General features: G+C 30.4%; 2 protein-coding genes across 3 annotated transcripts; both read left to right on the top strand.

The window, feature by feature from the left end:
- Positions 1-566: 566 nt before the first annotated feature.
- On the top strand, positions 567-3,120 carry LOC114179946 (transcription regulator/ zinc ion binding protein). The gene is made up of 4 exons (XM_028066460.2): positions 567-849; positions 1,157-1,834; positions 1,937-2,035; positions 2,416-3,120. The coding sequence occupies exons 1-4, from the start codon at positions 694-696 to the stop codon at positions 2,773-2,775; spliced, it is 1,293 nt and encodes a 430-aa protein (XP_027922261.1). The 5' UTR covers positions 567-693; the 3' UTR covers positions 2,776-3,120.
- Positions 3,121-7,191: 4,071 nt separating this feature from the next.
- Positions 7,192-11,008, top strand: LOC114176478 (NAP1-related protein 2-like). Of its 2 annotated transcripts, XM_028061526.2 has the most exons (10): positions 7,192-7,445; positions 7,720-7,845; positions 7,929-7,979; positions 8,181-8,252; positions 8,450-8,563; positions 8,646-8,704; positions 9,446-9,506; positions 9,615-9,671; positions 9,795-9,836; positions 10,632-11,008. In XM_028061526.2, exons 1-10 carry the CDS (start codon positions 7,329-7,331, stop codon positions 10,689-10,691), a joined length of 759 nt encoding a protein of 252 aa, XP_027917327.1. In that variant the 5' UTR covers positions 7,192-7,328; the 3' UTR covers positions 10,692-11,008. The 2 variants fall into 2 exon arrangements, with proteins under 2 accessions (XP_027917327.1, XP_085526789.1); XM_085670663.1 differs by lacking the exons at positions 9,446-9,506; positions 9,615-9,671; positions 9,795-9,836; positions 10,632-11,008 and adding an exon at positions 8,835-9,068.
- Positions 11,009-14,345: the final 3,337 nt, after the last annotated feature.

Genomic DNA, 14,345 nt, shown 5'->3' with positions numbered 1-14,345 from the left:
ATTTTTATTAAATTTAAATTTAAATTTAATTTTTGATATAAATAATTATATTTATTTTTAATTTGAGATCAACTTTAATTTTTATATTAAAATTAATATTTTTATTAAATATTATCGTTTAAGATTATAACTAATTCAAAATTAGAATAAAAATTTTAAGAATTAAATTAAAAATGAAGATAAAATTGTTTAAATTTAAATAAAATTAAGAATAAAAATAATATATATATATATATATATATATATAATATTATTTTACGGCTAACTTGATATAAATATTTAAAAATATTTAAAAGTCCTAAAAATTTAATAAAATAAAAAAAATTAAAGAATAACTTTTAATGATTTAAAAGATATCGATAAAAAAATAAAATGGACAAAATTTGAAAGTTATTTAAATAAAATTATGACGAATTAAAAAAAAATTAATGAAAATAGGGATAAAAAAAAAAACTATTTTAGCCTTATATTTACATGAAACCCCTTTCTTTTTTGTAATTTTAATGTTATTTTTAAAAAAGAAAAAATAGGTGTCTAGTGTGTGCACCTAAAAGGAATGTGAATATGTGATATTTGTTTTACTGTGTTCTAAAATTTTGGGACTAGCTCGGGAGTGAAGATTTGGAAGAAAAAACGGCACCTAAGAATAAAGATCAATCCCGTACCGTACCGGAGTCGCGGCGGAGAGAAGAGATGGAGTCGGCGGGGGAGTGGCTAGAGAAGGCGCTGGTGGAGTTGTGCTCCAAGATTGAAACTGGTTTAGGTTTAGGTTTGGATGAAGAGATCATCAAAGGCCTCGTTTCTTATTGCGACCTTGCCCAGCCACAAGATGCCAAAGAGTACCTTGACGTAATTTTATTCTACTTTGCCAAGGATAACCATTTTTATTTTATTTTATGAAATTTTGGTTCCTATTGCTTCGAATCCGTAATTATTTTATTTGTTATTTTAAAACTTGTTCTGCAAGTGATCCAAATCACAGATCTTTTCACTCTCTGGAAATTTAGGATATTAGGGTTCAATGTGCTCGGATTGTAATTATTATTAAATTAATCACTTATAATTGAAGTTTAAGGATTAATCGTTTTGAATATCCTTACAATGCATTCATTTTTATTTCTGATTAGGTTTATCTTTATCTTATTTTGCTTTGCAGAATATAATTGGTCAGGAAGCAGGGAAAACCGTGATTGCAGAGTATTTACGGCGAAGAGGTTATTCAGAGTTCAGTGCCAACTCAGATGTTCCAACTACCAAATTACATGCGTATGTCAAACCGCCATCTGTTGAGACATCAGCTGGTGGAACTAAGAAATCAGTTAGAGCATCAAAAGGTTCAGGCCGCAGCCATCAAGCAGAACCCAGCAAGAATGTGATTAGCAGCAATCAGGAAAATCAGACTCCAACTGGTGGAAGTGAATCGAGAACGTCACAAAAGGGAAACCAAGTGAATTCCAAAAAGAAGAAAGCTGGGAAAGTTGTTTCCCTTGCTGAGGCTGCCAAAGGGTCAATTGTGTTCCAGCAGGGAAGGCCATGCTCTTGTCAAGCACGTCGACACAGGCTGGTCAGCAATTGCTTGTCCTGTGGCAAAATAGTTTGTGAACAAGAAGGAGAAGGGCCTTGTCATTTTTGTGGTGCACTTGTGTTGAGAGAGGGAAGCTCCTATGCCGGTCTGGAAGAAGGTTTGCCTCCCTTGTCAGATGCTGAGGCTGCTGCTGAAGCTTATGCAAAAAGGCTTGTGGAATATGATAGGAACTCTGCAGCGCGTACAACAGTTATTGATGACCAAAGTGACTACTATGAGATTGATGGAAACAGTTGGTTGTCAAAGGAGGTATTCTACTCTGATTACCACTTGTAATTGTTGCTCACATGTGATAGTTGTATAATGAGTTATGATGCATTTGAGAATTTCTTTTTTGTCTTCCTTCTTTAGGAAAAAGAACTATTGAAGAAGAAGCAAGAGGAGATGGAAGAAGCTGAACGAGCCAAACGGAATAGAGTTGTAGTGACTTTTGATCTTGTTGGCCGCAAGGTTTATATTTTAACCATGTGGTTTTACCTAAAGTTACTAGTTGGATTTGCTGCACCATGAATGTGTAGAATTTGAAACAAACGTCTTTTTCTTGTGTGATTATTTCCTGGTATCTACAGATGTATATCAAGTTATCATGCTTCCATTCATTATTTTGATGGTATTGCATATTGCATGTTTCGGTTTGTATAGAATGGAAATCTTGAATGTGTCAAGCGAAAGTCCTTTCAGTGATATACTATCCATTGTCTTACATGCCTTCACCTTTTTTCCCGTTGTTGTTGCTTGTATGTATAATAAATAGCCTTTGTATGCTTTTTAATCCTTCTATTCTGCAGAGCGCCTGTTTTCCATTTTTGACCCTGAATTATGTCTTGCAGGTCCTTGTGAATAAAGACGAAGTTTCAGAATTACAGTCTGAAAATAGAATATTACGTCCACGGGATGATAGGGAAGCCAACCGTATCAAACCAAACCCAACTCTTAAGTTTCAACCGGTTTTTGTGGACCTGGGCTTTAGTAGGAAGTCTGCTAAAGATAAGCAATCACATAAAGGTATAAGCAAGGGCTTGTGCTTAGAGATCACTGGAAGAGTGCAGCATGATAGTAATGACCATAAGTATTTTGTGATGGAAAACCAATTGGCAACAGCTTCAAATGAAAATGTTTGGCATGTATCTTCGGGAAATGGACTGCACATGGAAGATGATGGTGAATGTTTACAGAACTATGGTAAATAAAGTGCCTTGTCCAGCTTTTACTGATTATAGGTACACTTTCATCTGTTTTCTTCCATTTTGTTTTTTATTTGCTCGTATAAGCCATGAAATTAATGGTCCCAATCACCTTTTTTCAGAAAGAAGAATTTTAGGCAACGTTATTTTTATTTGTACAATGTTCAGATATTATGTGTTACGGTGACTGTCTTAGTGTATCTTCATGTTTCCCCTTGACCGGCTAGACATTACCTCCCTATAACGAACTATTGATAAAGGGATGGTGTCTAATTCTTTAGAGATGCCTTGTTGGAGACAACCATTATAATCACTGAGATTGGACCCAGCAAATGATCATTTGGTTACAAACACGTCATTTTTTAGGCATAAGTGGTCACAAAGACTTGGCAACTAATCATTTATTAATACATCTCTTTATATTTAGAGAAAGATATTCCAAAATGAAGAAATGTCAAAGTCTGATAATTGTATCCTGGTTACAAAGACTTGGCAACTAATCATTTACTAAAACATCTCTTTATATTTAGAAAAAGATATTCCAAAATGAAGAAATGTCAAAGTCTGATAATAGTATCCTTTAGTGATGAAGAACTTTTGAATTAAACCAATCTTCTTTAGTTTTTGTCTAATCAATAAATGAATAGACTTGTCTAATTATATTAATAAACTCGTCTAATTTGTATATGAACAAACTCGACTAATGTGTATTGCAAAATTTATTTAAGCAATCAATGGACATTTTCGTTTAATGTGTATTAATACGGTCATATAATTTGTGTATAGATAGATTCTCTAAAATATATTGTTAGACACCTTTAATCAATGTATAAATAGACTTGTCTAATATATATTATTAGATTAGTCTAATAAGGCAATGGACAAAATCATTTGATGTGTATTAATAGACTTATGTAACCTGTGTATAGACAAATTTAGATAGTGTATATTAATAGGCTTGTCTAACCTGTATATGGATAGACTTGTCAAATATATATTGTTAGATTCGTCTAATCAGCATATGACAAACTCATCTAATATACATTGTTAGGATTGTTTGGTCAATGTACGAACAATGTTGTCTAATATATATTATTAGACTCATCTAATAATTGGATGGAGAAAGTTGTATAATGTATATTTTTAAACTCATTTAATTAATATGTGGAATGATTCCTATAATGGTTTTTGTTATATTCGACTAATTAGTTAATGGAAATAGATATCTAATATGTATTGATAGACTCATCTAATATGTATATGGACAAATTCGTTTAAAACATATTATTAAACTCATCTAATATGTATATGGACAAATTCGTTTAAAACATATTATTAAACTCATCTAATCAATGTATTGACAAACTTGTGTAATATATATTGCAAAACTCGTTTAATCAATAAACGAATAAGTTTGTCTAATATGTATTAATAGACTCGTCTAATATGTGTATGAACAAATTTATCTAATGTATATTGTAAAACTCATCTAATTAGTCAATGAACATACTTATCTAATGTGTATTAATATACTCATTTAATTCATGTATCAGCAAACTTGTCTAAAATATATTGTTAGGCTCATCAAATCAGTGTATGAATAGATTTTACTAATATATGTTGCTAGACTCATCCAATAAGTGAAAGGACATCATCTAATATGTATTAATAGACTCATCTAACATGTGTATAAACATACTCATCTAATATATATGGTTAGACTATTTTAATTAGTGAATAGACAAATTCGTCTAATGTGTATTAATATACTCGTTTAACCTTTATAGACATATTCGTTTAGTGTATATTAATAGAATCGTCTTACATGTGCATGGAAAAATTCATTTAATTTATATGGCTAAACTTGCCTAACTAGTGTAGGAATAAACTTTAGTTTATGAATAGACTCATCAAATGTATATTATTATATTTGTCTAATATATATTGTTTGACTATATTAACTCATTTGATATATAAAGTAATAACAAAAGTTGAACGTAATTCAATATTTGTTAAAATATAAAACACTAACAACTATCAAAAGTATTATAGTAATTAATTATGTTTTTAATATTAAATAAGTGATATATTAAAAATATATTATTTATTAAAATAAGATTACAAATAGTATTGTAACGTCCCAATTTAGTTGAATAATTCAAATAAATAGAAAGCTGCATGTTTATAGTATAAAATAGGGCACCAACATAAAGTATATTTAGAATTAACCTTTTTCAATTATCCTAAGTTATACTAGAATGGAAACTCAAAGACACACAATGTTAGGAAGCCTAATTACATCGCAACCTCCTTGCTAACATCACGACCACCAAGAGTTTTCATATCTGCTCACACCAAAGATTTGGTGATCATCGTAAAAAGGAAAATGGGTGATCATTACAAAAAGGAAAAGTCAAAGAAGAGAACAAACACAAAAAGAAAGGGGTAAGCTAAAGTAAAAATAATTTTCAACATGTTATTAAGCAAGTAAATGTTAAATCAGGTTATAAACATACAAAGCAATAAGTACCCAATTCATGTGATAGCAAACAAATGCAGGACCCTATGACTCAATTACTGTATTATATTCTTGATATAGAATTCTAAAGGAAGTATGTGTCTATGTTGGTTTCTAAACTCTGCAAAGTCTAGAGACAAGTAGTTATCACCCAACCACACACAGAGTTAATCCTCTAATGTCTTGGGCCCAATATGTTCCAAGACAGGAACCTCCTGTCACTCTCACCACATAAATAATTATGCTCTATGTGAGCGTGAACGATTATTAGAGTTCAGGATACATTCCTTTATCTAGACATTTCCTTTATCTAACTTCCCTTATCTGGAATAAGAGGACTGTAGTGTAAGAAAGCTCTAACAAGGCTCACTACAACTCAACAGTAGTATAAGAAGCTGAATAAGAGGACGTACAAGTATGAAAATGAGACATTGACAAAGACTACGTGAGACCATAGTTTAGGAACAAAGACAAGTGGAAAGAAAACGGGGTTTTAATGTAACTTACAAGGTGATATGAGCTCAGGCAGCTTCGAAAAAGGACAATTCACTAGCTCAAGGGGCAAAAGCTGGTAGTAGAGCTCTTGCAACACTACAAGGGAAAAACTGTTTTCTGTAAGAAGTGGCAGGATGAGAAGTAAGTGATTGTGAGGAAGTTTTGGGGTCTAAAGTGTGTTGAACTTGGACCTTTGAAAAGGCTAGACTCAATTCCTCTTTAGGATAGAGTTTAAAATAGAAAAAGGAGACCTTACAAGTACAACATATATTAAAATATAAAACAATAATAATAAAAGTTAAACATAATCCAATATAAAATAGTTATTGAAATTAACTTTTATAATGTTAAACATGTTCCAATAAATATTAAAAATATTATAACAATTAATTGTGTTTTCAATATTAAAAATATATTATTTATTAAAATAAGATTACAAATAATAAAAAATATAAAATATTAATAAAATTAAACATAATTAACTATTTGTTAAAATGTTAAAAAATAAATAGTTAGTGAAATTAAACTTTTGTAACATTAAACATAATCCTATTAAAAATATTATTTTAATAGTAATTAGTTGTGTTTTTAATATTGAAATAATACTACAAATATATTAAAAAAATAAAAAAAAATTACAATACACGAAAATTAAATTTGAAAATATAAACTAAGAAAAATTTTGCATTGTTCGATTTTTTTAATTCAAATGAAAATTATAAATGAAAATTTAAAAACAATAAAATACTTGCATTGTTAGTACTAAATATTTTACTTTAGATAAATGTAAATTAGATGCATGGAATTTTATATATGAGAGGAAGTTATGTTAATATATTAATTTGAATTAAAACTCATCATTACTGTTAGTATATTAAATTTCAATTTCTATGAAGAAACGAAGGAATGATATGAATTTGTAGTGTGGGAGTAGTATAGTAGCCTGAACAACAATGCATACGTTAGATATTTATTAAACAGTTACGTAACTAACATTTATACTACATAAATATTTTTAAATATCTAAATTGCATTATATTTAAAACTAATACTGAATATAGATTTATGATAAAAAATAATTATATTATAATACAAGATTATATTTAACTATTAAAAAATATATATTAAGTTACTAATGTAAAGATTCAAACAAATATTCATAAGATTTTTTAAATTATCTAATAAATTAAAAATATTATAATATGTTTTAACATATAAAAACGGAATGAGATAAATATCTATATCAAATTTTAAACATTAATATAGAATTTGTGTATCCTAACTTTTCCTTTTATGAGAAGGGAACTCTAATTATCCATTTATAGTTGAATGTTGATGATTCATGTATCCACGTCACCTCCTTAGGCAAAATGTCAATAACACATTCGATGTACACTTGTCCTGGGATAGTCTATTTATATTAGTCAGCGAGAATTTCGAGCCTAAACCCGCAAAACCCTAACCATATTTCCCACACTTTTCACTTGGCTTCCTCTGCCACACCAAACAAACCCCTCGCTTTTGAAAACGCGCGTTTCAGGCGAAGATGGTTGGCGACAAGACGAAGAAGTTGAAAATTGCTGAGAATTTGGAAGATACCATCGACGAAAAACTCATCCTCTCCATTGAGAAGTTGCAAGAGGTCCAAGATGAACTCGACAAGGTTTCATCGTTTCCCATTCCACCTCATCTTTCTACGCTAAATTCTCACTCATAGATTGAATTCATATTTTTCAGGTTTTTAGGTTTTCATTCTCCGTTTTAAACTGTCCCAAATTTCTAGGATTCCTTTAATTAACGTAACTAAATTGGATTTTATGAATTGTGAATGTTATTTATGCTATTAGTGCATTGACGATGAATTAAAAAATTTTGCTATTGTGCATTGATTTTGAATTTCAATTTGAATTTGAATTTCTATTTTGATGTCGTTGTAGATCAATGAGGAGGCGAGTGATAAGGTCCTCGAAGTAGAGCAGAAGTTTAACGAGATAAGGAAGCCAGTTTACGATAAGCGAAATGAGATCATCGTCAAATCTATTCCTGATTTCTGGTTTACTGCTGTGAGTTTCATTTTGTTGATTTGATTATTGTTCTGATGGATACGAATTTGAAATATTTTGTTCGATTTGTTTGGCTTGTGCAGTTTATGAGTCACCCTGCCCTTTGTGAACTTCTGAATTTAGAGGATCAAAAGGTTTGACTTCTATCCTCATACGTGGTGAAGTTTTGCAATTATGTTAATTGTCCTTCGTGATCGATTCAATCTATTTATTTACTTGGGGTGTTTTGCCACTTTGTGAGGTTTACATGAGAGTGCTTTCAATGCTTTGTTCCGTTGATTATTGATAAACCTGTTGATGAAGTTTGAATCATTTTCCGTACCCTTTGTTTGTAGATATTTAAGTATTTGGGTTCTCTCGAGGTTGAAGATAATAAAGATGTCAAATCTGGTTACTCAATCACCTTTGTAAGTTATTCTTGCTCTTTTTCGCACTCTCTCACGCCCAGAAAAACACCTTGTATTTACTTAAGTGGTGCTATCCTTTATAGCAGTGATTTAAAAGTGTCTACATACAAGGACCAGTTGATAATCACCTTTAAGGCTAGCCAGATGTTAATTCTCTACAGACAAAAATTGACTAGTTTTTAATTCTTTTTTTCCAGAATTTCAATCCCAATCCATATTTTGAGAATACAAAGCTTACAAAGACTTTTACCTTCTTTGAAGAAGGATCAACAAAGATAACTGCTACCCCCATTAAATGGAAAGAAGGCAAGGTAAGGCCATGAATTCATTTATTCTCACCATCCCATCAGCACCTACAGTTTTTACTTTGAAACATAATCCTTGATTATATAGGGATTACCCAACGGAGTCAATCTTGACAAGAATGGGAAGCGGGGTCGTATTGATATCAGGTTGATACCTAAACTTTTATTTTTATGCTCTTTTTTAGTTTCTGAGCACAGTAATATTATAAACAAAGATAGCCATGGTTATGCACCCATTGTCGTTTTTGGAAACTAGACCTCTCGTTTTCTTGGCCAGGCCTTTTCTTTTGGAAAAAGAAAAAGAGAAACTACTGTTGGAGGCTGCAGTTTTCTGGCATTCAAATTGATCAATTGACAGATCAAGAAAATATACCTAGTTTGTGATGTTTGCTTTCGTTATGTCATATTCCACTTTGATTCAGAAGACATGGCTGTATTTTTCAATGTGTTTCCCTGTGACACTTTTTCTATGTTGTATTATACTTTTCTATACAAGAATAACTATTTGAAATATTAGTGGCACTTTCTATGTAGTAGTATACTTTTCTACACTAGAATAACTATTTAAAGTGTGAAGAGCATTGACCTATGCAGAGTTGGTAGAAATAATCTATTCGTACTAGTTGGAAATCTCCAGTTTTGTTTTGAAATCGGAACAAGGATGATAGCATGCAAATATTTGATGCCCTGACCAAATGTTTTAACTGGATAATTTTAAGCAAGTCAGAATAACTGGGTAATTTTAATAAAACTTCTTTCCCATGTGTCAACAAAAGCTTTTGGTGTTAATCATTGTTAGTTAATATATTTGAAGGAAATGTTAATAAATCTCCTGCCATGATGGACTCAATGGCCAGTATTTAAATTTTCTTGTGTCAATAAATGCAGTTTCTTTACTTGGTTTAGTGACTCTGAACAGAAAGAAGATGCGGATGAAATTCATGATGAGGTATATTTTTGTCTAGCCTTATAAGATTCTTTCCAGATGGAAGTTCTTTAGTGATTTTCTGTTTTGTTTTTCACTTTGGTCCCAAAACATTAATCACACTAAATGCAGGTTGCAGAATTGATCAAAGAAGATTTATGGCCAAATCCACTTACTTATTTCAACAATGTAAGTTAAATTTTAACCTTTTTGTCTTCTGTGTATTGTATTTTCAAAACTCACACTTAATTACTCATCCTACTTTGCTAATTTCTCCCATGGTGTTTCTAATGGTAATTGACTTGGGAACAGGAGTTTGACGAAGAGGATTTTGATGATGAAGGTGATGATGAGGTAATTGAAGTTCGAATTTACTTAGAAAAGAATAGATAATTGACAAATATGATTGGAGTATTGTTGTTTATGTTTTGTGGAATCTTGCTGGGTCCGTGCTTTAATTCGTCCCAAATTCAGTCAATGGATACTAAACCTAAATCAGAATTGACTCAAAGTTTAATGCTGAACATGTACAAGTCACTTATAGCAGTCGTATTTTGAACTCAGGTTTAACTGAATGCTTTAATTTTTGGTTATATAGATGTTAACATAAAGAAAACGAATACAAGAAACACCAATGTGATGTGAATTCTATTTAATAATTGAATATATGGAAAAATATTTTATCATATCATAATTTCTTGAGGGTTAGTTTATTTTTCTTATTCATTGGGATTTATTTTATCAGGCTTTAGTTCCTGAGTTAGTTAGGATTAGATTATAAAGATGGGTTAGTACCACAGGTTTTATGAATATGTCAATACTTTTGTATACATCTAAGTTAATATCAATTCAGTGTTTCATCTTCTTTTTTCTTTATTACTCCTTAATATATCTGGAGGTGTATGATTTCAATTCAACAATAACAAAAACGGTTTTTGTGAAGATACATCAAAATCCTGAAAGTTGTAATCATTCATGATCTGTAAACAACAAAAAATATGAATGCATTTTAAGATGTTTGATACAAGTTATTGCTACTTTACTTAATAATAGCATTTTAAGATGTGTTTTAAATTCTAAATGTCATTAGGACTTCCAAAATATAGTGGATAGAAATATTTTCTTAGAAAGTATAATTATCATTGACAGGAAAAGGATGAGGATGACCAAGAGGATGATGATGATGAGGAGGAAAGCAATGACATTTGAAAAATGCCTTATGGTGGTGTTTATTTTTCGTATTTATTTTTCTCTGGTTGAGTATGTAGGTTTTTGGGCATGGTGGCCATTGCCATTTTTTCAAGGTTTTTAACAGGTGGAACTATCTAGAAAGTTAGTAGTTCTCTGACCATAATTTATTAATTATTCTGTGAAGTTGTTTTGCCGGCACTTTTTTTGGGTTGTTACTACTGGTATACTAGTTCTCTCAACTGTTCTTTGTTGTGGAATTACATAGTAAAGTTACAGTATTTATTGTATATTTGGATCTGTTATCATAAAATTACTATTCAGGAATCTTGCCAAGATATTCCACCATTTCAAATGGTTTGCCATCTGTTTTTCCAAGTTGGTTTGGTCTTTCTTTTCCTTTTCTATTTATTTATTGATAATATGTTATTAACCAATTATTATCAACCCACACAATTTACTGTTATAACTGATCATATCAATATGAAATTCACATTAATACCTTTCTCACAACCGAACATGTATATAACAACTCAATGTGTTATAATAAGGCTGGAGAAGGATTTCTAAATAAACAATGAAAACTTTTAAAAGAGTAATTTGCTTTTATTACAATTTTTTGAAGTAGTGTATTATTTGAGTGACACATCTTAAAAAATTGAAATTACAAAATATTATGGAAATATTTTGATTAGTTAAAATTATAAAATTTTGTTATGAAAAGTAATAATTTAAATAACTTTCCTTCTAGTCGGTTTTTTTATCTCTCTTTTATTTTATTTTCTTTTGTATTTGCTTTTTTTTTTCTCTTTCCTCTGTATTTTTTTGTTTCTTATATCTGTTCCTCTCCTTTGTATCCATACTCTGTCCCTTTCCTTCCTATGCTTTTGTCCCTCTCTCCCTTTCATCTCATTTTCTCTCTTTGTCTACACCATCTCTTCTCTCTACTTTACTTCTATTTGTTTTTCTATCTTATTATTTTAACCTTTTTATTATCTCATATTTTTATCTTTTTATTATTATTATTTTTTTCATTTTTTGTTAATCTCACTCTTCTTATTTTCTCTCTATTTTCTATTTGTCAGCATCCATTTTCTTCTTTTTTTTCTCTTCTCTTTACTAACTTCAAAATAACATTATTTATATTATCTTCAAAAAACTTAATATTGATAATTTGAACTTTAATTATATATTTAGTTTTTTTTTATAAGTGAAAAATAAATTATTCTAATGAAATTTAAAATCCAAACAATATTTATAAATTAAAAATTAATTCAAAACAGTTCAAATTTTACACCTTTAAAATTTTTAAATTACTCCATGCTGAATGGAAGCACCTGGAGATGTTGACCCAAAGTATACAAATCTAATGATCATTGTCACCGAAGGTAAGAAATGAAAAATAAACCGAAATGATGGAACCTAAACATTGTTCACAACGGAACACGTTGCTTTTATATCTAAGAAGTTCAACTACTTTTTAGGTAAACCAAGTATCATTTTGGTTAAAATTTATAAAATATTAAATATATCCTAATTTGTTTTTGTTGCTTTGATTTAAATTAAGGAGGAAAACTGAGGTAAACAACAAACTTAACATAATTTTAAATATACATGCAAGAAAAATCATTTTTATTAATTTACAAGGAGAATTTTACCGTATTCTCTGTTTTTTGGCTTAACTATTTTAACTTCTCATCTTTTTTTTTTTTTTTAAATCAGTTCTTTAATTTTGTTTTAGTTTCTCACATTTTGTTTAGATTCTATTCATCAAATCTTGCACGCGTACCATAACTGCTCTCTTTTTGGATTGATAGTAATTTAATGTTTATTAAAGTAATACAGATTTTGGTCCAACTCTCTGCACCCTATACAAAAATTTTGGTCCAAACAGAACATCTAATTGGGCTGAACCATGCTGTGACAAAGCCCCACTTATATCTTGGACCAAACTACAAAACATTCTCTCAACTCTAACCTCAAGTTGCAACTTGACAATAGAAACAATGAATTCGGAGACACACGTGTTCGGTCTTAAAATTAGTTTTAGTTTGAATGTGAATTGCAGATATATGTTGTTTAACTTGATCCAATGTAAGATGAAAATGTTGAGGTAGGTGTTATTATGAACATAATAAAGAAGAAGAGATGTGTGTGGTTATGTGATGACAAAGTGAGAAGATTGACTTAGTGGCCCCAGATTTAGACACTGTACTTGGTTACCAATTGTTTCACAAGGTTGATGAATGGAGTAGTGAGTGAAGTCACCACCTCAATTGTACTGCACACCATAACACAATAATCAAAGGACTTTTAACCTTTTTTGTTGGTGGGTGCTTTAGAAGAATGTTTGGTATTCATGATGCAATGCCCACTGGAACAAGATCAGATATTCGCTCCTCTTCAGTCTGATACCCAGCAATGTTGCTTCCAGTAAAATTGCTTCACTTTCATTCTAGATATCATCACAGAGACACATTGAAGCATGGAAAGACATGATTCAGAGGATTGGAACATTGAAGACCCACGTGTTTTTTGCTGGCTTTCTAACATGGACCACAAACCTCCACACATCAAATCAAATCGTGGAGTTTTGTTGGTGTCATTTAAGAATTGACCACGACCTTGTATGCAAGGTAAAAGTATATAATGGGTTAAACTTCAAGTCAACATCAGTGTTGCCAACTTTGCCACAATTATTTATTTATTTATTTATTTTTGTTCTTCCCTGATTCAGTAACTATTCCTATTCCATTTCATTCCTATGTCTTTTCCTTTGTTGAAGAGAAAAAAAAAATAACTTCACAGTTCTGCGAATTTGTTGTACAAAAAATGATGATATACTGTTGGACATTAAATATAAAATCTTGCGAGCCAAAATTTGAATCTTTGCCACTTGTGCTAGATCCAGGTTTCATTAATACACCATCCACTGTTATAGTTATGTTTTGATTTCATCTGGTGAGATAATGAGACAAAAAAGTATGACCTGTTCAAATGTTCATTTATGAAACAGAAAGAAAAAATAGTCTAGCCTTTTTTGTTTCCTTTTCAGAAAATGAGTCCATTTTACTGAAAATTAAAGTCAAAAGATTTAATCAAACTGAATTAAATAAAATTGAAACTGCATAGCCTTTTTCAGAAGATACTTATCTACATATATAAAAAGGAGATTACTTCAATGCTCCATATTTTAAAACATATCATATCTATAGAAATTCCTCACTTTTTATATGGCTGGCATTGATTTAATGTAGATATTATAATTTACAACTACTCTTCATGACTTTCTTCTTCTGCCCAAGAAAAATATCTGTTTTTGAGCTGCAGATATATATGTAAAATGTGATTGAAACTGTGAAGAAACATGCTAGTATGAAAATTTCACTGGATGATGATGACACTTGAGCCAAAATCCAATAATTGTGTATAAAGTAATCACAACAATGATGCACATGCATTATAATCTCACATAACATTTATAACATATGTAATATCTATACTTTCACAATGTTCTAAAATAAAATCTCAGCAAAGACAATGAGATATTTGTGAGGCTAATAGCCATCCACTGGTTTCATTCTTCTCTCTCTCTCTCTGCAGTTCTAATATCCACACGACCCTACAAAATTTGTAGCATGTGTTTGAGTTCCCTCTGTAGGTGGATGAATCAAT

Source organism: Vigna unguiculata, chromosome 3, assembly GCF_037176805.1.
Source record: "Vigna unguiculata cultivar grain cowpea cultivar isolate G323 ecotype 2 chromosome 3, ASM3717680v1, whole genome shotgun sequence".
Taxonomy (NCBI): Eukaryota; Viridiplantae; Streptophyta; class Magnoliopsida; order Fabales; family Fabaceae; genus Vigna; species Vigna unguiculata.
The sequence above is the reverse complement of the archived record's forward strand: the minus strand, read 5'-3'. Positions and strand labels throughout refer to the sequence as shown.